This window comes from Camelina sativa, chromosome 9 (assembly GCF_030686135.1).
Source record: "Camelina sativa cultivar CO46 ecotype springtype chromosome 9, ASM3068613v1".
NCBI classification, from domain to species: domain Eukaryota; kingdom Viridiplantae; phylum Streptophyta; class Magnoliopsida; order Brassicales; family Brassicaceae; genus Camelina; species Camelina sativa.
In genome coordinates this window covers 41,457,096-41,482,365 of record NC_141888.1, presented here as the reverse complement: position 1 = coordinate 41,482,365, position 25,270 = coordinate 41,457,096, and the positions used below count along the sequence as shown (strand labels likewise).

Here is a 25,270-nt window from a genome sequence, read left to right as displayed (position 1 = left end):
TTTTTAAAAATCCATATAGCTATCATAAATAAATTTGAAAACAACATAGTTTTAAATCTTTCACACTCACATCTATCTTAACAATTTGCACAAACACATACAAATACACACTCTTTAACATGTAACAGAGTAAAGATTATTTACCAATCTATAAAAAATAGTATAATGATAAGAGATTAGTTAGTAGAAGCATGGTGAGAATATTGGTTGGATCATTGGTGCCGGATTCCGCTGCGAGGCGACAATCTTGAGAGGCTTACGATGATCATCAAGCTGTGAGACCATAAAGCGTTTTTGAACACGATAACTTCTTCTCAAGCACATAGATGTTTTCATGGCTCCGTATTCGTCCTTCTTATATTCAAGAATATTTGGCATGCTGTTCAAAAGCAAAGGAAGAATCATAAAGTCATCACCATGTGACATCAGTGGCAAAGGCTCGATCTCTGATTGTTCATAAACATTCACAGGATCGTAGAGAGCCTTTTTGATATCTTGAAGCATCTCCGTGTCCGAATCATAACGGTTCTTCTTGTTAAAAAACATCTCGAAGACTTTACAACAAGACAGGTGAATCTCTTTGCATGGTTTTGGTAAATCACTTAGTCCATCTACTAGTACATGCTCCAGTAACTCTTTCCTTTTCGAATCGATTATCTTTTCGATATGAGCGATCGATTCCTCAATCTCGAGGTCTGGATGATTCTTCAAGTGGAGCAGCACGGAATTGATCTTCCCTTGTTCTCGTTCCTTCTGCAAATTAACGTTGCATGACAAGTTTGATCTTTTAAGTACAAGAGTGAGAATGAAAAATTAGAAATTTATTCTTTTAACCTTACACTATCCAAGTCACAGGATTAACCCCCCTTAATTTAATTTCAATTGACTAGACCCCAAAAAAAAAAAAAACGTTGAATCACCTGATAACTTTGTAGATCATTTAAGAGTCGAGGTATGATCATGAGCAATGTTGTCATATAATCGTAATTTCCGGGTTTGAGTTTATCTTGGGGAAAAGAAGGTTCTATGAGATATGACATGGAAAGAGCAACGGTGTGTGCTGCGATTGAGATCATTCCGTTTCGAATATATTCTTCCATGGGCGGTGTGTGTCCCTTCTTACTCCATTCAGCTTCACGTAGCCATGACTCAAATGTTTCACCCCACTACATATATAATTATAACAGAGACCATTATATTAATCCTTAGTTGACTCTTAATAAATTGAGTTTTTCTTTTTCTCTTTTTAATACGTGAACCTAACTTTTTCGAAATATGTCATTTTCTTCAAAAATGTTTTTTTTTATAATGGTCGAGTAAAGAGACATACGATGTTGCGAAGATAGACGATTATGTCGGTCCCGTGATGCTTACGACAAGTATCTGCAGTTTCACTTACAATGTCATCAAGTGCTTTAAAAATGATCTTGCCGTAACCTTTAAGCTGCTCTCCTTCCCATCTATCATATATACGTAAACAGTAATTGAATCAATTAGAATCAACAAAATAATAAAATGCTTATGCAACGTAAAATTATGATAATTATCCATTGTTTATACTACATTATTACCCTTTATTTTACTATTAGTTATCCCATCCCATGTACGGTTTTCTAGAGTTTTTTCATCAAAATAAATAAATATATAGCCAATATGGTTTTTAATTTGATCAAGTTACTGTTTTGATGACTAATAGAATAGCTTAAAAGATAGTATTTTTCTATCATTCTTTTTTGTTTTTAGAATGAATTTCTCTATCATTCTTTTCTCAACCAGTTCAAGCTAGAAATTTGGTTTCTTATTATTATTTTTTTATAAATTAATTAAATAGTAAATTGGGATTATTGTAGTGTACTACTTAATATTCTCAGAATCAACGGATCAATAGCTTATCTTCAAGTACATATGTTTTTTTTTTTTTTTTTTTTTCAGGTACATATGTTCTAAAACTTCTAATCACACCAGCTAGCATAACCGAATTTTAAATAAATTTACCTTAAGACTGCTTTCGTTAGAGCTTCCAAATCATTTAAAGAACCTTCTTCATCAAAGAAATCATCGGCAACTGTGATGAGGATGGCACTCTTTGCTGCAAGCTTACTAAGTTTGATGGCATATTCATAGGGCAACGAAGTGACAGTTGCAAAGTAACAATATGTTGTCTTCTCTCTACCGAAACCAATATCACTAAGTCCCCATTTCTTTACCCACCTGTCTCAAATCGCTATTGTTAGGCTATATATATTCACTTCATGGAATGTAGTTTGTATAAGGCTAGTTTCCTATACTGAAATGTTTTTTGTTATTTCAATTACTATGCAGTGTAAACTAATTAAAGTCTACTTACATTGTCAATTCCTCCAGCTCGCCTCGATATTTGGCTTGTTGAAACTCGAAATTTCTTGCAGCAAGATAAATTACTTTGTTGCTATATGAACTATGTAGTCTGTTGCCAACAACACAAAAAAAAATCCCCCATAAATTATTTTATTTTCATGGGATCTAAATTATAGATAGATTGTGGGGTGACGTGTTATTTATCCCCAGAACTATCATATCAAGCTAGATAAAACTCAAAATTTGATCATGATCTATATGTCCCCGAGAAAAAAGTTCGAAACCTATTCCCCCTCCCCAAATCAAAAATTCAAAACCTATATCTTCCCATGTCCGGACCTTGATAGATTACATATAATATACCTTAGAAAGGAAGCTTTTCCGCTTGAGAGAAGATTTGAGTTCTTGTCCTCAATCCACATTCTATGATCAAGGTGTCTGAGTCGAGCTATCCATGGAGTACTTAATTCATGCATAATCTAGAGATCAATCATTATTTAGTATAATTATTAAGAAATGTGTTTTTAATCATTAAAATTAAAAATACTTCATATTATTAAGAAATATTAGTCCTGCACCATTCTTTCGTCGATAGACCGACGTTTCTCGAGTAAACTCCGAGTATACTCTCTTGCTTCTTCAAGCTCATACTCTCCCGGAAACATGAGATCCGTAGCTCTGTAAACACTTAGGATTACTGGCAAGAAAGAATCTATGTTTCTTTCTAAATTACATCGGATTTCTTGATCCTTCATGAACCAGCAAAACCTTCCTGCAATGTATATATACTAAGGCTTTTAAACTCCAAAAAAAAAAAAACAGAAAAACAAAAAACTTAGTATCGGAAAGGATAAAGAATTATTTTTGATCAACTTGGACAGGACAATTTAGAGAATGGTTTTTTTTTTTTTTGGTAAAACATTTCAATAATAAAAAAAAAAAAAACAGAACACAATGTTTATGTAGAAAACTAGAAGGCCTTTACCAACGAATAAGAAACTTTTAGAACTATAAACGTAGTGTTTTTGCCACGAAAGGACTACCGTTTGATATTTGCCATCGATTTACAAAAATAAGTGAGAAACTGATATGCATGGAGTTGTAACGAGAATGCAATCAATTAATGAAGACATACAAATGGAAAATTCTTACTAGGTGAGATGTGTCGACCATGCATCCTTAGCATCCGAAATGCAAGAGAGTCTTTGTGCAATTGATCTGCTACGTAACTCATGGGCTTGGTCTTGACATCTTCTTCCTCGTCGTGGCGCCTTAAAATCACATGGAAAAGATAAGCTTTTCTTACATATTATATAGTTATAGAAAAGTGAAAAAGTTGACTATAATTGTTTCCTCACCTGTAAACTTGTTGAATAACATGTTCAATCTCTCTACCGAAGAACTCTCCTAAACCAGTACTCTCGATTAGATTAACCATGGAGAGTTTTATGAGATCTTCATTGAGAGGGTACTTTTGTGGCACTGAGACAAAAAAAAAATTACACATAGCTTGTTACTTAACTATTAAATATGCAATTAAATATTAATAATATACAAATTATCGATAGCTTTGGGATAACTAGAATTTAATTATATTTAACCTCCATTAGGGCATCTTTGAACGAGATTTTGAAGATAAGCTAAACATTTTGCGTTGCGAGTGATCATAAACGCTGATGCAGTTGCTGAAGGCGACTGAAACAAAGAGCCGTCGATATTGTCGAGGCTCTTAACAATGGTGTCTTCATGATTTTCAACATATAATTTCAATGCCAATGCCTCTAGATAGGCTAGTAGAGGTTTATGGTTACAATCACCCACCAATTTTTCTCTGGAAAACAGAAACAAAAATAAAAAATAAAAATATATATGTTTATGGTGAAATTTTTGGAGGAGTTGTGTAAATTTACCTTTTGAGAATCTCTTGGCGTTGATAAAACATTTGTTTGATCATTTTGACGCAGCGACTAGAGAAGACAAAGTGTAAGCCAAGTTGTTGAGCAAGCTCTAGGATTCCAGTGAATTTGATAACGAACCAACGAGGATAAGATCCATTTTCGTGGATCTGTTTCCCAATTATCATCTCCGTACTTCGTTCGATAAATCTTCTCCCTAGTAAAAAAATTAAAATATTTTTTTTTTGTAAAGTACTTAGTAAAAAATTGTTTCATTTACAAGATGACGATGCAACATGCAAGTGAACTGAAATAAGTAAGATTCTATTTAGTTATGACCCACATGTATAAGTATAAGATAACCTTAACCACTTTTAATCATAAAGTCGTTAATTAACACTGTAAAATTAATGTTGATGTAAACACCATGCATACGGCTGAAAAGAAATGACAGTTCGTTAGCGTGTGTTTACAACTCTTTCTATAAATGGAGGGCTAAGATGAGTACTCGTGTATGTTCACTATCAGGTTCACAAAAGGACACGAAACAAAAAAAAGAAACACGTGATAAACCACAAGTATGTGCTTTTCGCTAGAACAAAAAACCAAAGACGTATTTTGTAATTGACAAAAAAGAAAAAAGACGTATTTTGTATATATTAGCACGTGAATAACGCATGGGCCATGCATGCGATGCTTACGTAATGAGATTTTTTCATATATGCTTACGCAGTAGACCAACCTTGTCGGAGTCTGCTTACGTAGTGAGCTACGTTTTACATGTACAAACGTTTGTCAAAGAGCCACAAAAATACAAAGTCAAAAAGCTAATTACGCACCTTTGTGGAGATGAAAATACCCAATATTCCATTTGTGAAGTGCTACAACACAAGCAAGAGTAGAGGTGAGAATGTACATGTCCTCTTCGCCGTCTTCGGCTTCGGCATCAGCCATTTGAGTATAACCACCGGAGTTTCCCCAGAAACCTTCTCTTGCGTTTTGATTGCACATAATCCAGTCTAGACAATTTTGGAACATCGGTTTAAGCTCATCATCACCTACGTTGTTGTCTTCTTCGATCATGGATAACCAAGCCGTGTCGTAGGCGGAAGGAGAGACAAATGAGTAAGGATCAAGATTAATGTTGGACAACTGTATTTCTCTCTTGATCTCACTGACCAAAGCGTGGAGATCATCAGAGGAAGAACCGTAAGAGGACTTCATTGTTTTTGTACCTTTTTTTTTTTTTTTTTTTGTCTAGGAGGATAGCCTTTTAGATTGTGTGTGTTATAATGTATGGGTCACTAATGTGGTTTTGTTTATATAGAGGAAGCGAGTATGCCTATTGAGTTTAAATGTAAGAATGTGAAAAGTGTGGTAGAACAGTTTGAATATTTTAATGATCTACTCCTCTATCATACGAAGGGTCCACTCCTCGCCTGGTCTTCCAATTAATAAATGAATACAAGGAATTATACTACATCCCCATGTGATCACAGATATCACGTAAAAATGTGTCGTTATGCGTATATCTCTTTCTCACCTCACAAAAATTGTAAAAAAACAAATCAGAAAACAATACTGAAACTTAAAATATATATATATATATATATTGAGATAGATATGTGTCGTCAAAAAATTGTCCAGTATCTTTACCGATATCTTTGTTTTAATTTCCATATATATATTATTAGTTAATTGTAAAACATTAAAAAATAAATTCGTAGTGTAGTAATCTACAGTATCCGAACAAAAAAAAATATCAACGAATAAAATTTGATTAGGTTTTTTTACGTTGAATTGAGTTTTGTATATACAGTATGTTTTAATTTCCAAATTTTATTTGTTGATATTTTTTGTTGTTCCAGAAATATTTAGGTCTCCTCCATACATTTTCTTCAATTGTGTCTCATCCTCCGCCGCTTCTGGTTAGAACGACCGGCCCTCTCATCTCTACGAGGAAGTCATTTTCAAAGCCATCCTCAAAAGCGCTTCATTGGGATGCTCTCTGAAGTGACCTATATATTGGAATCGGTCATTTCTAAAACACCCTGACCCGGCGGTTCCGGGTCGTTACAACTTGCACCTTTGTACTTCTCAGAAGAATCATTTTTCTCCCATAATATTTTGGTTTGATCTGGAGATTAATGATGATGTAATTATTTTTTGTTTCATGCAAATTGTAGTTGAAACAAGATTTACTGTATAATTTAGCATAAAATTGCCATGTTTTAGTTGTTACAATAAATGGTGGGTGGATCACAAAACAAAACCTTCGTGTTCGTCCATCTTTGGAAAATCTAATAACTATATAACTGCTTAGAAAGTGATATAGTCTGTTTGGTTGTTTTCGGATCTCTTTTCTGTTTCAAATGGCAGAAAAGAAGAGATACTAAAAAAAAAAAGCAACAAATAAAATATAAAAAAGACACTAGATTAGTTGGTCGTGACTGTGAGGTAGGAGGATTGATCTGTAAGTAGAAGTAAATAAATCGTTATCGAGAAACATAGAAAACTGTTGGAAAAATTTTGTTTATTCAAACTTTTTATTTTGATAACAGGTTTTGGACATATGACCCAACATCTCTTCGGATCCGAGACCATAGCAAGTTATATGGTGTGGTGTTAAGAACAATTCAAACCAATGACGTCTAGATTTTCGCCTGAAATCTTTACTAGTTAAGTTATTGACTCTTGGTAATTTTTCGTTTTTAATCAACGAATAAAGAGAGTAGTTTTAAGTTTTAAAAGTGTTATTGCTTCATTCACTTTCATAACTGCAAGTTTAAGTGATTCTTATATAATTGGCGAACAAATTAAAAAGAATTATATTTAATTTTTAAATGAGAAAGTATGATAATCTAGTGATAAAATACATGTAAGCAAAAATTGTTAGAGATAGTATCAAAAGTATTCCCAACTCAACTGAATCGCCATAAATTGTATCATGTGAGATATAATTTTAAAACTTAACAATATAATTTTCTTGATTTAATCGTATCCCTTATATATTAAAAGAGAAACATTCTCGCACAAAATGCTGACGTGTCGTACTCACAGAGCTCAAGACACTATTTCCTTTATTTGTCATTAACTTTTAATAATATTTATATCAGTTTTCCAAAAATATAATTAACATCTAAATTTAAATTCTTATATTCTTTTTTTAACTTAATTATACAGTATCCTTTAATTATATTTTCATAAAATCTTTTAAATAAATTTTAAGAACTTTTTGTTCATATGATATGATAATATAATTGATATTGTAATAATTCTCACAGGTTAAATTTTATTTATTAAACAGAAAATTTTATATATTTTTTTAAATATATATATATATATATATATATATATATATACTACACAATCGAATTTTAGATTCCAATTACCGATAAATATTATAGATTTTGTAAATAAAAATTACATTAAAAACATTTAATAATTATTTTATACCGCACATAGTGCGGCTTGTTACATTTAATCGTATTTGATTTAAATGAAGAAGATATTGTTAAACAGTTTTCTTGATTAATTTAAAGCTAAATAATATTAACGGAAAGAGTCTTGCTCTCTATGCTCACCTTCAGTTGTGTATAGAATCATGGCGAACGGCGATAATTGCGCATCATTGGAGATTGTCTGTAAATTTGCCTCTATTAATCTGCACAATTAATAAATCGTATTATCCAGAACTTGAATCCCAGACCTCATGTTGTAGAAGTATTAGTGAACCCTAGGCCAATCACTGGCCAAGGGGCTTCCACGATTCATATTGTTTTAATATATTAATTTTTAAAAATAGTTTGATATACCTTTAAATTCGAAAAAAGATTGAACATATGGAAGGATCCGAAGGAATTATGCTTTCATTTCTCCCGTATAGAGCAAAGACTGTTAACTTTAACTGTCAAATAGTTTCCAAAATAAACACCTTATCTATCAAAATCTTCAAGATTAGCAATACGTTCGTCCGACCATCGAGTTATCGTGTTCATATTGCATGTCTTTTAAGGATGCATTAACCGAAAATCCAATAGCGTTCTAGTTGCGGGATAGTCAAAAGTCAAATCAAAGGACGAAAAAAAGAATAGGGAATTGGCGTTATATGCGTGAGACACAGAATACAAGTTCAAAAGAAGATCTATAACATTGAAAGAGGAAATATCTATTGACTTTTCTATAAAATTAAATATGTATCGACTCTTTAAATGCCAAATCCCAGAAGATTTTTAACATTATACGTTCTTTAATTTGCGTATAGCACCAATGAATAGACTGATCAAGCTCGAATAAGATGTGTCTCTATGGTGTGGACCGTAGAAAACGTGAAACATGCAAAATTCATCATGAAATACGTACTAGTACGACTGAAAATATTTAGTTTGTCTTGCCTTTAATTCTAGCGGTATGGGATAGACAAAAAGGGTGGCCATATATATACACTAGTACTATAAGTTGACCGTGTAACCTCGGGAGAATACTTGTCCACACTGTAGCGTACAATTTTAATTAGCATAGTTGACCGTGTAACCTCGGAAAAATATTTAAAACATGTTAATTAATTAGCATAGTTTTACCGAACTATACATTCTAAAACCCCCGTAGAAGTATATCATACCTTTTTTTTTTTATCATGATTTCGGTTTCTAAATGGAAAAAAAAAGATAGAAGAGGATAGTCAAACCATACAATTGTCTTCGGATCTAGTAGGATTTTTCCTTTTTTTTGTTGTTGTTGTTGTGCAGATGATTGTTTTCATTTATCAGAAAAAATAATTACAAGATTTGGGAGTTTCGGTAAACTCAAAAGTTTAATACAAATTGCTAAATCTATTGGAAAAGTTAACATAAGGATAGATAGGATAATTCGACGGAAGCACCACGAGATGTCGGAGACAAGAGTTGTATGACAACTTGCCACATGGGAGCCAAAGGTAAATCGGAGCTACATCCACGAGCACATAGCGAAATGAGAGAATAGTCATTGTCGATAGACGTTTTGACATTGTAGACGGGTCCATAACCTCTAGTCTAGCCGGCTTATGACAACCTACACAAAGTAGTAAGACAGTTGTGCAGTAGGGGACAAAAGTTTTCTTCAAATAAGAGGAGGGTTGCACCAAGCATCTCTTTATGAAGCCAGATGGGAGTCTGCACAAATCGATGATGTGAATACTGAGTTAAGTTTTTTTCCACAGCGCTAGTTCTGTATTATTCTTGAAAAAAACAAAAAGAGATCGAGTGGATCGGATGATAGCAACAAATTCATTCATTTACTTAAACACAATTTTTTATCGCACACTTATGTGTCATGTTTTTACCGATACTAGTTTGTTTCTAGTATTACGGTAATTGCGAATACAGAAACATTGCTTTCAGGAATCATTTTAATTAAATAAACAAAGCAAAATAGAAGATAATACTTGAAACATATTAAACTTAAAACAAAAATGCTATGGTTCTCAATAAGTTGAGGACGATTGTCTCCCGGAGTTAGTAATACGACAATTATTGTTTTGTACTACGTACCTTCCTTTAACAGAGAAAGAAAAAAAGAAAAAAATCTAATCGAAAATAGTTGTGTGGGTACTAATTTTTTATCTTCTGAAAATATTATATTTTACGTGATTGTGAAGGAGTGATAGATCATAGATAGATGATTAAAGCGATAATATATATTATATAATAGTGATAGATCCAAAAATGATCTAATTAATTTACTGTAGACGAATTAATAACTCGTTGAACACTATACAGTATTTATGGAAGAATGACCAGTCATGCAAAAATGCCAGTAAGCATAATACATGCTAGTTATTCATATTCAAATTGGAAAAATCAAACACGCTAATTTCATTTTCACGTGGAACCAGTCAAAGTGGGATTTGATTTGGCCACTGTGACCAGCATCAGAGGCTATTAATCAAATTCAAATCTGTATACTATCGAAAGAAAGAAAAAAGAAGACAATGATCCAACAAAAAATAAGAGAACCTCCAATTGTTTTATGGGAGACAATACATAACCAATATGAAATCATTCTGTTCAGATGATATTAACTAAGCCTTTTCCTTTCCAAGTTGTCCAGATCATGAAGAATATATAACTCCACTCATGTACCGACGATTAGCATTGCGCAACTGAAAGAAATTAGTTTTCAGTTCAATATCTAACATTTTGTTACTTATTGTTTTTCATATAATTTTATTCCATATAATTTTTCTAATTGTTTTTACTTATTTTACGTATGTAATTTGGGGTTACGTACGCAGTTTTACCAAAACCCTACTGAAAACTCGATATGAGTGTTTAGTCTGGCCAAAATGGTTTTAATATTTTTAAATCACCACCAATTATGTGAGATTCAATATCTTCTGAATGTTAACGTACATTTGTTGATTAAGACTGGAACGTACGGATACCAAAAATTTTCACACCAAATTTAGAATATATTTTCTTTTAGGTTACTCTATTTATATGTTTTTTTTTAAATAGAAAAACCATACACCAGTGACAGATATACTATACTGTATAGAGGAAATAAATTACATGATGCATATATCACATAGCGATTCATAAAATTTAGATTAATTAAGAAATTCGCTTAAACGTTGGATAAATCTCGGAGAGTACTAATTAATTATTTCCAAGTTTATGGGATCGTAAAGAGCCTTCTTAATGTCTTCAAGCATCTCCGTGTCCGAATCATAGCGATTCTTTTTGTTGAAGAACATCTCAAAAACTTTGCATAAAGACATGTGAATATCTTTGCATGGTTTAGACAAATCACTGAATTTATCCCTTAGGACATGCTCCATAAATTCTTTCCTCTTCGAATCAATTATCTTTTCAATATAAGCAATCGAATCCTCTATCTTCAAACCGCAGTGACTTTTCATGTGGAGCAGAACAGAGTTGATCTTGCGTTGTTCTTGTTCCTTCTGCAAATTTTAATATTACAAGAAGTCAAGTACAAGACGAGCACCTCATATGCCTTAGATAAAGATCACATAGCTTTCAATTTTCGTCCAAAATTTGATAACAGCTAACTAGAAAAGAACTAGTATAATAACCCTATACTATTTTTGAATTCGATAGATATACCCAATTACATTTATAATATCTTCTCACCTTATAAAGTAGATATAGACTTAAACTTCAAACTGGTAAACTCAGCCTGGTTAGATTTTTCTGGCTGTCCCGCAAGCTGGTTGACATTATCCATTTTTTTTTTGATCAACCAGTTGACATGCCTCATAAGCTATATAACATGGTATTCTAATTGGAATGTCTAATAAACAATAATACATGGTAACCCTATGTAAAATGTATCCATGTATGATAGATTACTTCAGGTATTATAGAAATTGACATTACCTGGTAACTCTGTAGATCGTTAAGGAGTCGGGTAATGGTCATGAGCAATGCTGTTATGTCATCATAATTTCCGGGTTTGAGTTTGTGCTGGGGAAAACAAGATTCAATGAGACACAAAGTAGGAAGAACAATGGTGTGTACTGCAATTGAGATCATTCCATTTTGAAGATATTCTTCTATCGACGGTATGTGTCCCTTCTTACTCCAATTGGCTTCACGTAGCCACGACTCAAATGTTTCACTCCACTGCATAGTCATTATTTAGTTCACTAATTCATCTATTTTGAAAATTTAGTTATTAGTATATAAATTGGTCTTGGCGCACACAAAAAAAAAGTATATAATTTGGTCTTGCTTTTATTTAGTTAGTATTTTGGATCAAAGTTAAGAATCTTTTCCATAAAACTAGCGGTGTAAATACCCCTATAATAATTTCAAAGTAAGAAGCCGGTAAAATTTTGAATTATTTAGATTTGTTATATTGACGAAAACATTTAGTACGTACGAGAACGGTAAATATAATTTAGTACGAGAACGGTAAGTATGTAGTTGTTTGAACAAGAAATTACATATCGATTATTTGGCTATATAGTTACTTCAAGAATCAAGGTTAATCCACACATATAAAACATGATTAAAACTAACAATATCTTGAATTAGAAAGACTTACAATGTTGCGTAGATGGTCTGTTATGTCAGTTCCGTGACCTTTAAGGCAAGTTTCTGCAGTCTCTTTTACGAGATCATCAAGTGCTTTGAATATGATCTTGCCGTAACCTTTAAGCTCTTCTCCTTCCCATCTATATCATTTAGTAGTAGACAATATTTCAGTTTACAAGTAATTGATTCCCAGACGGATAGATAATTTATAATAACCACACGTGCATGACATTTTTTTTTTTAACCAATGTACCTTATAACAGCTTTAGTAAGTGCTCCCAATTCATCAAAAGATCCTTCTTCGTCAAAGAAATCATCAGCAACTGTAATAAGGATCCCACTCTTTGCCATTAGCTTACGAATATTAGTTGCGGTTTCAATAGGTAATGAAGTGCTTGATGAAGCTGCAAAATAGCAATATGTTGTCTTCTCTCTTCCGAATCCGATATCGTTAAGTCCTGATTTCTTTACCCACCTGGCTCAAATCAAAAGATCAACTTTAAGTTCCATGATTATTATATAGCTTGTATAGAGAGTTTTATCTCAATACTTACGTAATCAGGTCCTCCATCTCATGTCTATATACAGCTTGTCGAAGTTCAAAATTTCTCAGAGCAAGATGAGTAAGTTTGTCGCTATATATACTGTGTAATAAGGTTCCAGTGATAAGAAAGAAAAAAACCCTAGTATGAGTAAGTTTGTCGCTAGACATACAAAGTAATATTCAATTGCAAGCATATTTATCATATTGCTTAAATACCGGATTAGAGAGGCTTTTCCAACTGAGAACGCATTTGAGTCCTTGTCCTCAATCCACATCCTATGATCAAGATGTTTGAGTCGAGCCCTCCATGGAGAACTTATTTCATGTTTAATGTGACAAGTAGGCACAATTTGTTCATCAATAAATTGACTTTTGTTGAGTAATTTCCGAGAAAATTCTCTTGATTCTTCCAGTTCACACTCTCCTGGAAACATGAGATCAGTTGCTCTGTAAACACTTAACATCACAAAGAATAAACATTCAGTGTTCGTCTCTAGATGATCTCGGATTTCTTCATCACTCAGGAACCAACAAAAGCTCCCTAAAACAAGTTTGTGTGAACAAAAATAAAAAAATAAAAAAATATATCAAATTTGGAATTGATGGAATACATATATAAGCTATATATATATATATATAATATTGAGAATTAGTTATTTTACTAGGCAAAACATAGTATCCGTTCATTCTCAGCATTCGAAACTCCAGAGAGGCTTTGTGCAACTGATCTACTTTTGAACTTATGGGCATTGTCTCGACATTCTCCTTCTCGTAGTTCCTAAGGAGAAAAAAAAAAGATAATTTAAATTTGTGTGTATATATATATATAAAGGTAATTACTTAATTATAAAGTATCGATGATCGTAAGAGTGTTTGTAATTATCCCTCACTTGTAAATTTGAAGAAGAAAACGATCAATCTCTTCACCAAAGTACTCTGCTAAACCAAAGTTATCCATTATATTGACCATAGTGAGCTTGATGAGTTCTTCACTCAGGGGGTAAACTTGTGGCACTGTATTTAATAAATAACCATAAAGAATACCAAAAACGATTATCAAGCTGTTAAAGATTTGAAAAAAAAAACTTAAATTAATTAACCTCCATGGGGGCATCTTTGTACGAGAGATTTCAGATAAGCCAGACACTTGGTATTTTTTGAGAGCATATACGCTGCTGCAGTTGCTGAGGGTGATTGAAACAAAGAGCCATCTGAATCACCAAGTTTCTGAATGATGTATTTTTTCTTTTTGGCGTATAACGTAGATGGCAATACTTCTAAATATGCGAGCAGGGACTGCTGACTGTGACGATCATCCACAAGTTTTTCTCTAAACAAATGTTGGTTAGTAATTAAGTGTTAGGAATCTCATATCCAAAAAGGTACAAGAATAATCAATTGATTTTTATGCTGGAAATTTATTTGCAATTATTTGAGTTAGAAGCCAAATGATTGCATATAAGACATCTTCTTGATATATAGGGAATCATGATTCCTCACATTAGTTTCATTCATGTATATATCATTTACTTTTAGGCATGACTAGATAATTTTATGCCGTTAAGATTGTTAATTTGTAAGTTTGTATTTCTTCTGTTTCATTTTAAATGATGTTTTAGCCAAAAAAAAAATTATTATTAATGATGTTTTCAATTTTCTATGGAAAAAAATAAATGTATTTATTTTTTTTACCAATCATATTTTACAAAATATATTTTTTATCGGTTTAATATGTTTTGCTTAATGATGTTTTTATTAAAATTTATGTGTAAAAGTCTTAAACATCACTTAAGTTAAACAGAAGGAGTATTAGATTTTGGCACGTACCGTTGGAGAATATCTTTGCGCTGGAGTAACAAGTTATTTATCATTCGTTTCGCTCGAGTAGAGAAAAGAAATCGTAGGCCAAGTTGTTCAGCAATCTCGAGGAGTCCAGTGAACATGAGAACCAGCCAACGAGGACAAGATCCCTTCATGTTAGGGTTGGTATATTTCCCAATAATACTCCCCAAACGTCTTTCTATGTATCTCTTCCCTATTTAATTTATGATGTATAAAATATATACCCCAAATTAATCTCTAAAATTATTACTATAAAATTTATTTGGGGATTTGATAAATATATTTAATATTTTCTCTATACTCAAATCAACCACGTGCAAACCAAAAAGATAACTAAGAGTCTAAGACCATGGCGAGACAAGTCAGCGTGACGATTACCTTTGTGGACATGAAGCATTCCAATGTTCCATTTGCGAAGTGCTACAACACATGCAAGTGTAGAAGTGAGTGTTTCGTCTCCATTGTCATCTCCGGGCCTCCCCCATAATCCTTCTACAACGTTCTGATTGTTCAGAATCCAATCTACATAACCTTGAAACATTGGCTGTAGAGTACCGTCATCTTCAATCATGGCTAGCCAAGCTGTGTCATAAGCTGAGGGCGAGACAAACGAGTAAGGATTCATATTAAAGTTATCCAATTCAAATGTACCTCTCTTGATCTCCTCAGCTATAAAGTAGAGATCAGAAGTAAAAGGATTCTTGAATTTCATTGTTTCTATCAAAAACAAAAATAGATTCTTTCTTTCTTGAAATGTTTTAGCTTTTATCAAAAACAAATCTTTTTAGCTTCGTATATTATTGTTCACAAAATTTTGGGTATTTATAGTGAGTCTAGAGGGCTTCGATGGGCTTTCATAAAAACCATAATTAATAATGTGAAAATGATATTAAAAAGCCTCACGAAAAAATAAAATAGAAACCCCCATATATTGACAAAAACATATGTCCTTCTCGATAGTGTTTCCTCCCAATGTTTATGTCATATCTTAGTACGAGTACTAATTAAGAAAAAAGTTTGTTCAGATTTTGAGAACCACATACATTTTAATGATATAAACGTACGGATGATTCGATGATTGCAAGATTATTCGTTAAGCTCGAAAATCTCCGAATAAACAAAGTTTTCTTATTCATTGAAATATCTTTAGTTAGACCTACCAAAACCAAGAAAAAACACAAAAGCTTCTTGACCAAAAAAAGTAAGAACAACACACACAACACAAAGCCTGAAGTTTGTTAAGCGCTAAAATATAAATATAGAAAGAAAAATAAATTAAAGAGAAATTATCTGAAATTTAAGATGTATCAGGTGTCCTAATCCTTGGTCAGAAAATTCGTCTTTAAACCTTTGATGGATTGACGTTCAGAATTTTCCACATCAATGCATTATTTCTCACAAACTGTAGTTCTTAATAATTTCAGAACTCTTATTTTGGATATATATGATGAAAATATGTTTATGTTCATTTTGCTTATCTTGAAGAATCATTGGTGAAATGAAATTCTACTCAATTCACCATTATTAATTAATTATCAATAAACCATATATATCTCTGTCGATACCATGGTCACTCTTTTCTCTCCACAAATAGACCTTTCACTATGAAAGGGCAGATCTTGCCATAATCATGACATTCATAATCGGTTTTTAGTAGGAAAATAAACTCCAAAATAGAATAAGCATTAGACAAAAATATAAATAAACGATAAATAACAAATAATTATCCTAGATATGCTGCATCAATTTGCAAGCTCTAGCTAAATTACATAACAATTTACACATTGTTACCAACTTACCATAATGACATAAAATCAATCATGTGAAAAACGCGAAAGATATAGAGAACTCATAAACTACAAATATAGACAAACACATGTCCTTCTGAGACTCTGGCCTGAATATCTTTACGCCTCATGTTTTTCTTTCATGTCTTAATGTTCAATCTATATCACTGATGATATACAAAATATCAAAGTTCGTACAACTTGCGAAGAAGCAGAACCATACATACATTAGGAGTTTACGGCCTTTCCTAAAATTTTTGAGGACCATGTAATTTAATGCATGGGTTTAATTTGTGATTGGTACAGATGTCCCGAAACTAAGAACATCTCCACATGGAATGAAAGTAATAGTACAAATAGATTCTTCCTTTTTTCTATTGGTTTTCGGGGAATATATACAAATCTCATACCTTAATGATCATTGAGAACACGTGATTAGTTTTTCTTTCATGCTAAGCTGTGTTTTGATCCACGTACGTACGCAAAAAACAAAAAAAAAAGACTGATAATAAAATCTATACTAGTATTTTTGCAGCCAATTTTTACTTAAAAATACTAATAAGGAAATTTTTTACAATTAATGCTACTAAGGCAATTAATTCTGTCGACTTCTAGCAATTTTATATGGACCTCTTAGTATTTTATGGGCCTCTTGATAATTCATAATTTAAGAGTCTCCATTTTTTAGGTTGTAGATAAAACGATGCCCAAAATTTCATAGGACCCGTGAAAATATACTCTTTTGCTAATAATCTAGACAAAATTTTCGGAAAATGAATTTGTAGACAAAATTTCCGGAAAATTATATTGCAATAACTACGACACTAATGATATTCTCAATTTTCAAAATGATTCTTAATATAAATGAGTAGACCCTTGATTTATCAGACATTCAAACTTTAAAAACTTTTATTTGGTTTATTATGGTTCTTTATTTTAAAGATTTTTAAAAGATTAAATATGAAAAATATTTAAAACTTTTAAAAAGTTAAATACGATAAATATTATACCGTAGATACACAACAAATATTAAATGTTAAGATGATATAGTGTGAGTTAAAATATTCCGGGACGGGATTATATAGCAGAACGAGTTTTATCGATATTTATATAAATTGAAAAATATCAGTAATTCGGTGTTACACGGATAAAACATCATTTCATTATTTTATTAATACTGTTAGTATTAGAGAATAGACATATCTAATTAAATTTAAACAAATATTATATTAAAAAATAAATTATATTGTGGCATTATATGGTTTATTTAACAATTATTATATAATTATAACATATTTAACCAATAAATACAAGAGAACAATTTATAATTTTAATATTTTAATTATAAATAATTTTGTCCCGCGGTGTACCGCGGGTCCTAATCTAGTAGATAGTATAATACTAGTTTTTTTTTGGTAATTAAGAACACGTGATTGGTTTTTAATTCATGCTAAGCTGTATTTAATTAATTTGTTATTTGATCCACTCAAAAATAATTGGTTGACAAAAAAAAAATGAACTGATAATATTAGATAAATATAGTTTTTGTAATTAAAAAGTTATGAACCTAAAATATATTGTCATTGGGGCAGAGTGCCAAAGCAGATTAATGAGTTCTCCTCCAACAACTGGTCCTCAAAATCAAGACCTGGTCTGAGTTAGTAAATTAAGGAAATTTAGTTAGTATTTATTTTTGTAATAAAATTGAAAATTCTAAAAATAAATAATTATTAAAAAACAGTTTAAAGTCACACCTTCTCTTATAATTTTTGTTATAAAACTATAATTTTAATTAAACAAATAATTTTTGTTATAAAATTGAAAAACGTAACCTTCTCTTAGGTTTCAGTTAAAAGGTAATTGTTCTTCGTTTTTTGACAAGTGAATTTGGATTATATCTTGTGTCTATGCTAAGCCAATTAAGCTGATTTGCAACAAATGCAACATGCATTGCTTTCCTCCTGCACTTGTCATTATTAGTTGACACTTCTTAACAAATTCTGTCAAAATTGGTTTGAAATTCTTCAGGAAGTTTGATTTTCTAATATTAAACAATTAACAACCAACAGTTTTGAAAAAAAAAAATCATAAATAATAAACGGGCCTAAAAGGGCCACCATAAAATCGAAGACTCATATGGACAGTGTTTAAACGGATCGATAAATAAATGAGCCTAAATGGATTAGTCTATTAGTATTTGATAGACAGGGCTTGGAAGGACCAGGGATAAAATATATATAATTATTTGGGTCTTTGAAATATCAACTTTGTTCTCTTCTCTCTTGGGGAAATTAAACTGTTACATGCTGTAGAATTTTTTTTTTTTTTTTTCATCAAACATTTTCTTCATTCCATCTTTCCTAATTTTTTTGACGTGATAGATATATTGCGTAAAATAAAAAGAGAATATTTTGAACCAAGTTGCATTAAAGGAAGAACAGATTGATGTACCTCCGTACATAAACGTGTAGCATATTTAATTTAGGTAACTTAGCTATAGGGAAAAGTATACTATCAGTATTAGCTTCTGTTATTAGTATACATCTTGCAACTATGGAGTTAAAAGAAACGTATACACCTTTCTTACGTAAACTGTAAACAGATACGTATACATATGTGATATGTGAGATCGTGTGTGTGTGTATGTGTGTATATATATATTCCCAGAGATGATATATATCTATGTAAACTATATTATGTGTGCATTAATACATACATACATACATATCTATATAGATTACGAGTGCCAATTCATGTTAGGAAGCTGAAACGCCTGTCTTAAAACCCCATGATCACCTAGTGACGACGTCGTATCCATAACTCCATTTGCATGAAACCCCGAACTCTGAGGAATCTCACTAAGCATTGAAACAAAAGAGACATTGTAGTTGTCATTGTTGAGATCACCTGTGTGATGAAACCTCTTGCTCGACAGGAAAGATCCGAATGAAGATGATCCCGAGGCCTCGTGACCCATCCGGTACTGACCACACAGCGAACGTTTGTCTGAAGAGACGACCATGCCGTCGAAAAAGTGTTCCTCGTTGTTGTTGTTATTATTGTTATTGTTGTTGTCGTTGTTGTCTAGGACTGATGTGGAAGAAGAATTAGCAGATGATTTTGAGAGCATTCCTTCCATTAGATCTTCTCTTAGTAATACTCTCTCCATAGTTGGTCGTTGTGAACTATTCTTCTTATAGATCCTACATAGAACCCAATCGTCTAGCTGCAAAGTTTCGATTTGTGGTACATTAATCAACACACCAAACTATGTATATTGTATGTATAAGAATAACGTCAGCTGGCATTGATTTAACCAGTAAAGTATATATCCTAGTTTTCCCAAAATAGATTTCGATATAAATTTCCCACGTGAAACAATATTGTAGACTAAAATTCAATTAAAATTGTGGAAAATATCACATATTTTAACTGATGAACTACACATATTTTAGGCTACTGAAACAATGTGCTAATATATTTAGGGTTATTTTAGATTTTTTTTTTTTTTTTTGTTATTTTAGATTCCTTATGAGGTTTTTTGCATAGTAGCTAAACATTTCATTACTCAGAACAATATACATTTTTCATGTGGTGAATGGTATCTTAGAATCTATATACGGAGAGTCAAATTTGATAACCCAAAATTTTTTAGTGGATGTTAAGATCGTTGTGCATACCCGTAGTGAGTTTTTTCTCGTCGTGGCTATGTCAGGTGGCTTAGCCGTGGTGCTAAGGTTACCATCGGTGAGGCGATATTCATGCATGATCCAATCTGTTTTTATCCCTTTAGGAGGTTTTCCACCGTAAAAAACAAGCGCTTTCTTGACGCCAACCTTGTGACTATTGCACGTAAATATCGGTTTATCTGTTCCAGTGGCTTTCCAATAACCGGAAGTTGCTGCTCGATTCGGCCTAACCCCATTCGGATACTTCCGGTCCCGAGGACTAAAGAAGTACCACTCGTGCTCTCCAAAACTCGCCTTGCCTAGAATCAATCATTCGCAAGTTAAATACTATTTGCCAAGTGGACATAGTTATTTATATCAAATTCAAATAATAGTAGTAAGATATTTTTAGTGGTAATAGTAAAATTAGTTAGTACATTTTAATCAAAACAATCAAGCATAATTAAATTAGGAAATATATAATAGCATATATATACTTGGAAGCTCCCAAGGATCGAACTTGTAAAGATCAATCTCAGCGATGATTGAGACCGGAAGTGGAACAGAAGTAGCTTTCTTCTTAAGGTAATGAACCACTAGTTCCTCATCAGTCGGGTGAAACCGAAACCCAGGAGGGAGATGCGGATGGCCCGGCCCTATGCTCGAATCCCCCATGTTTTCCATCAACTCAATTCACGAAATCAGTCTATCATGATCCGCGAGAGATTAATAAGTTGGAAGAGATCAGTATAAATCTATCGTAAGAAGAGGCGAGAAGAAATATTATAGTAGGTGTTAGGTTTGTGTGAGCGCATATGAGTACCAAACTGGGGTGGGTCCCTTGACGAGAAAATGACACGTGGCTAATCGTGGGGCCCATAATCAGCGGCCAATGGGCATTAAATTTTGGAGAAAAGGCAGGTTTTTTTCGAACTGCCTCATGTCATGCCTTTCTTATGCTACACATCACGCACATACCTCATTTTGGTATTTTCTTGTGTAAGGTTTTATAAAAATTTATAAATTGCAGAATTATTTCTTATATATATTTTTAGTCCAATTGATCATATATATGATCTATTTAGGCAATTATGATTATATATATATAGCATAAGTTTCAAAACGTTTTTAATATATAACTACAGTAATCCAAAACTTACAAACTATTTCTCGTTCCAAAGATAATGGCGAGTTGCCCTAAGCTATACAAGTCTAAATTGTCTAAGCTGTTTAACAAATGGATTCGCCATGTGTACAAATAATTTTAAAACATTTATCAGCATGTGAGTTCTAATGCAGGACAGCGAATGAGTGGTATTTTGATGATATAGGGTTAAGTTGTCGTCGGGAGGTACGGACTACGGTGGCCACTGGAATCGGCTCGTTGCATGCAGCCATTACACGAGGTTTATGTACTAATATTCTTCGTCGAAGAAGAAGGACGTTAATTGTTCAGGAGATTATTGTCCTGGGTTTGCTAGGATGTTTTCTTACATTTCGGTGGACGTCACTAGGACGTGGTAATATAAAAAGATCACATGAGTTCACATTGAGGTATGCCTATAATCTTAACTAATGGGCGTCATGCTGAAGTGGTAGGGTAGGCCATTTGGCATGCCCAAAACCAAAAAATGCTAGGACCTCAAATGAATTTTAATGAAAGGATCATGGGCCTGCCTTTTGAGTCAACGGTGCTATATACGTATACCAGCCTACCTAAGAGTTTGGGTTGATTGAATTGAGGTTTTGCTTCTGAGATATGGGTAACATTAGGCTAGGGTTTTTGGCCTAGGGTTTCGAACAACTTCTGGCTGAGAACGGGAGCGGTGAGTTCCATGGTAAAGATGGTGGTGGATGAGGTGATGACTAATACTTCTAAGGATGAAGAAACCGAGCTGCCTCACGTTTTCACACGAGAGACGGAATATCAATGATCAATCTATATATAGTTTTTTTTTTTTTTTTTTTTGTTATGGTTTCACTGTTTTCGCCAGTAACCAATTGTTTAAATATTATTTAGTACGGACGATCACAAATCTGATGTGTGGAAAGCAACGACGTGAACGATGCATAAAAGTTTGTATCATGTCAACAAATGATTTTCTATCTTTTATTTACCAATTTTCTGCTTTTGCTATAAATGTATGATTTATTTTAGGAATCCAATATTGTCCTCTAATTCGAGTATTAGATTCTAGATACAGTTGATCATTTCTCTTAGTACATTACTATCTATTTCTTTGGGAGATGATGACCGTCTCATAGGATGTTTTACACTTTTACTTCCTTCTTCAACGGGTTTAGTATTAAAAAGAACCGAAGGAAAGGTATAAACTAGCTACTAAATAGTTTTTTCATATAATTAAAGTATATGTGCGTCTTTGAAGGGTTTTCTCTAATCTTTCCTTCAACCTACACGACAAAAGACGAAAAAATGCTAGCAAGTCAAAGATAAGAATAGATATTACTCGTTTCTTGAGGTATATTTTCTTGAAGTCCATATGTTAGAAAAAGAACGTTGAATTCTTCCTTCAGTATTAGCGTGACAAGAATCACAATTTGACGATTTTTAAAATTAGCGTGATTCAGAGTATACCTGTTTTTATCCACGATTCAAAGAAAAATGTATATATAATAAATAGAAGAAATGAGATTTTTTTTAAAGATAGCCTTTATATGTTTGTTTTAATTGAAGAAGTATGGTATATTTATGAAAATCAAATTAATTTTAGACCTTTTTACATACGAAATTCAAAATTTAAACAATTTGTTTTATAAACTATCTTAGTTTTATAAAAAAAATAAAATAACCACAAATAAGTTTTAGAGCGACGCGTATTTAAATGGTTTCTCTTTGGTTCAATTCACAAACCACAGCTAAAAAAGCCTATAACCATCATATATATAGCAAGACACATATCTATTTATTACCAATCTAAAACCAGTTCTTCTTACACAATTATCAAAAAGATATTAAAACCAGTCTTTATCTCTAACTCACTCTTTCACTTGGCACAATCATTTTGTTTCTTCTTTGTCAATTCAAAACTGTTCGATGCAACGTTTGTTAGCACCATCCTCAAAACTCGCACACACAACAAGATGTATAGCAAATCCAACCCTACTTTTCCCAAACCCATGTGATATTTTCATCAATCATCGTGGGATCGATACCAAGAAGAGTATTTCAGGCCTACTATATGATCATTTCACTAGCCTACGTTTGAATACTTTCTTGGATAGTAAGAGCTTAAAGCCTGGGGACAAGATTTTCGTGGAGATCGATGCGGCGATCAAAACTTGCGAGGTTGGTATTGCGGTTTTCTCTCCTCGTTACTGCGATTCGTACTTCTGTCTCCATGAACTTACATTGCTCATGGAGAACAAGAAAAGAGTCATCCCTATATTTTGGGATGTCAAGCCATCGGAACTCTGCGTTAAAGACGACGGGACACGTCCAGCTTCTGAGATCCGGAGGTTTCAATTGGCTCTTAAGGAAGCAAGATATACCGTAGGGCTCACGTTTGATACATCTACTGGGTATGCTCTTGTTAATATTTATTTATGATTTCTCAAATAAATACAGTTCATTTTACTTACATATTAATATATGTTTTTAGCTTAAAAGAAAACATAGGAACTTCTTATATGAAAAATTCGAATATGCATATTGGTTTATCTTTGATCACAAGTTTTTTTAAGCATTCGTTAGAAATCGTAAACGCAATAAAAAATATATATGAATGAAAAATTACGTTGACATTTCGTATCTGCATATAATATTTGCAATCCTTTTCTATAAAAGCACTTGAAAGATGCTCTCATTGAAACGTTAAGTAGACCAATACAAAAACACTTGAAACAGTCAAACACAGATTTTAACTGAGTAAATTAACTAACTAACAAGAAAAGGAATTTGTAACTCATAAAATAACATTTTTTTCTTTGCAATCAAAGAGTGGATTTTTATTCGATTTTACACATGACACGTTTTCTTTACTTGAATAAACCCATTCGCAGCGGAAATCTCATAGATTTTTATTTGGTAAAAATGTAAATGTGATTAATTGTTTTTACTATTTTTTTTTTTTAATTCTATTGAGTAGAGACTGGTCAAAGCTCTTGGCGATGGCATCGGATGCAGTCATGAAGAACCTCTTAGAAGTTGAAGAGAAGAAACTAATGAGCATTAACCCCACGTACAAGCACATAATTAGTTAGGTCAATTCAATTGCTCAATAACATATAAAGCGTGTTATTTTCTCCTTCATTCTAATTTTAATTTAATTTGATATATATAGTAAATAAACTAAAAAGCACTTTGTATATTTTTACATACTCGTTTTTTCCCAGTTAACTTCATTCTTGTAAGAAGTTAATTAAATGTGTTGATTTTTTTTTTCCATAAACTGGAATTTTTTTTTGTAACTTATGATCGATCATACATAAATAAGAAAGAATTTATTGAATCCTTCCAATATTCAAATGTCCTTGGTTCTTTATGAAATGTTTGTTTCATAACAACCAAAACAAAACAAAACAAAAAATATCTCTTTGTATAAAAGTGCACAATGCTTGAATACTAATTCAAAAGTAGAAATTATTCAACTAATTAAACACTCACATATGTCCAACTAAAAGTGAACAATTTGTGTAGGGCATCCAAACTCGTGTATGAATCATTATGAATTAATGTCTCGCCCAAAAGTACCCTTATTGCATGCAGCAAGTACCCTGTTTGGCAGAAGATCAATAAGGCGATCACTAAACTAGTTCAAATTTGAGCCTCAGAACAACAACCCATAGGTTTATCAAAATCTTCGTATTTTTTCATAACGAAACGATCCTCCAATCCGAATCGGTAATTTCCTAATCGCCTTCGTCGCCGTCGCCATCGCCATTCTAGTTTTTTTTGTTTTTGTAAATCGGACCTACTTTTAACCCCAATAAGGAAAAAAAACTTGTATAGTGAAACTCCTAACCTGTTGAAGTGGGGCTTTTAATTAAAGTATTAAACACCACTTGCCTTTACTATGTTTGCTTAACAGCTGCAAATGCATGCTTTTTTACATGTTGACTCTCTTTTTTTTTTTTGGGTTGTCTATGAATTATCTTTAGCCGACAAGGAAAAAGAAACAAGATAAATCAATTAACAATT

At 32.4% G+C, this 25,270-nt stretch overlaps 4 protein-coding genes across 8 annotated transcripts; 1 reads left to right on the top strand and 3 right to left on the bottom strand.

The window, feature by feature from the left end:
* Positions 1 to 46: 46 nt before the first annotated feature.
* On the bottom strand, positions 47 to 5,599 carry LOC104716016 ((E,E)-geranyllinalool synthase-like). Its single transcript, XM_087464474.1, has 12 exons — positions 5,072 to 5,599; positions 4,248 to 4,449; positions 3,939 to 4,168; positions 3,696 to 3,819; positions 3,490 to 3,608; positions 2,916 to 3,109; positions 2,701 to 2,816; positions 2,348 to 2,446; positions 1,996 to 2,211; positions 1,331 to 1,460; positions 921 to 1,166; positions 47 to 753 (listed from the first exon to the last, which is right to left on the bottom strand). Exons 1-12 carry the CDS (start codon positions 5,454 to 5,456, stop codon positions 181 to 183), a joined length of 2,634 nt encoding a protein of 877 aa, XP_087320600.1. The 5' UTR covers positions 5,457 to 5,599; the 3' UTR covers positions 47 to 180.
* A 5,146-nt stretch (positions 5,600 to 10,745) lies between these two features.
* LOC104716013 ((E,E)-geranyllinalool synthase-like) lies at positions 10,746 to 15,455 on the bottom strand. 5 transcript variants are annotated; one of them, XM_087464470.1, is made up of 12 exons: positions 15,309 to 15,453; positions 15,036 to 15,179; positions 14,643 to 14,850; positions 13,916 to 14,145; positions 13,706 to 13,829; positions 13,478 to 13,593; positions 13,032 to 13,356; positions 12,826 to 12,915; positions 12,525 to 12,746; positions 12,282 to 12,411; positions 11,612 to 11,857; positions 10,746 to 11,175 (listed from the first exon to the last, which is right to left on the bottom strand). In XM_087464470.1, the coding sequence occupies exons 1-12, from the start codon at positions 15,367 to 15,369 to the stop codon at positions 10,867 to 10,869; spliced, it is 2,205 nt and encodes a 734-aa protein (XP_087320596.1). In that variant the 5' UTR covers positions 15,370 to 15,453; the 3' UTR covers positions 10,746 to 10,866. The 5 variants fall into 5 exon arrangements, with proteins under 5 accessions (XP_087320596.1, XP_087320595.1, XP_087320597.1 ...); XM_087464469.1 differs by having other exon boundaries at positions 15,036 to 15,455; XM_087464471.1 differs by having other exon boundaries at positions 11,612 to 11,698; positions 15,036 to 15,455.
* Positions 15,456 to 18,941: 3,486 nt separating this feature from the next.
* On the bottom strand, positions 18,942 to 20,925 carry LOC104714440 (NAC transcription factor 25). The gene is made up of 3 exons (XM_010431800.3): positions 20,610 to 20,925; positions 20,125 to 20,432; positions 18,942 to 19,670 (listed from the first exon to the last, which is right to left on the bottom strand). Exons 1-3 carry the CDS (start codon positions 20,794 to 20,796, stop codon positions 19,182 to 19,184), a joined length of 984 nt encoding a protein of 327 aa, XP_010430102.2. The 5' UTR covers positions 20,797 to 20,925; the 3' UTR covers positions 18,942 to 19,181.
* A 2,242-nt stretch (positions 20,926 to 23,167) lies between these two features.
* On the top strand, positions 23,168 to 24,333 carry LOC104716012 (putative 2' cyclic ADP-D-ribose synthase BdTIR). Its single transcript, XM_087465934.1, has 2 exons — positions 23,168 to 23,652; positions 24,219 to 24,333. Exons 1-2 carry the CDS (start codon positions 23,168 to 23,170, stop codon positions 24,331 to 24,333), a joined length of 600 nt encoding a protein of 199 aa, XP_087322060.1.
* The last annotated feature ends 937 nt before the right edge of the window (positions 24,334 to 25,270 follow it).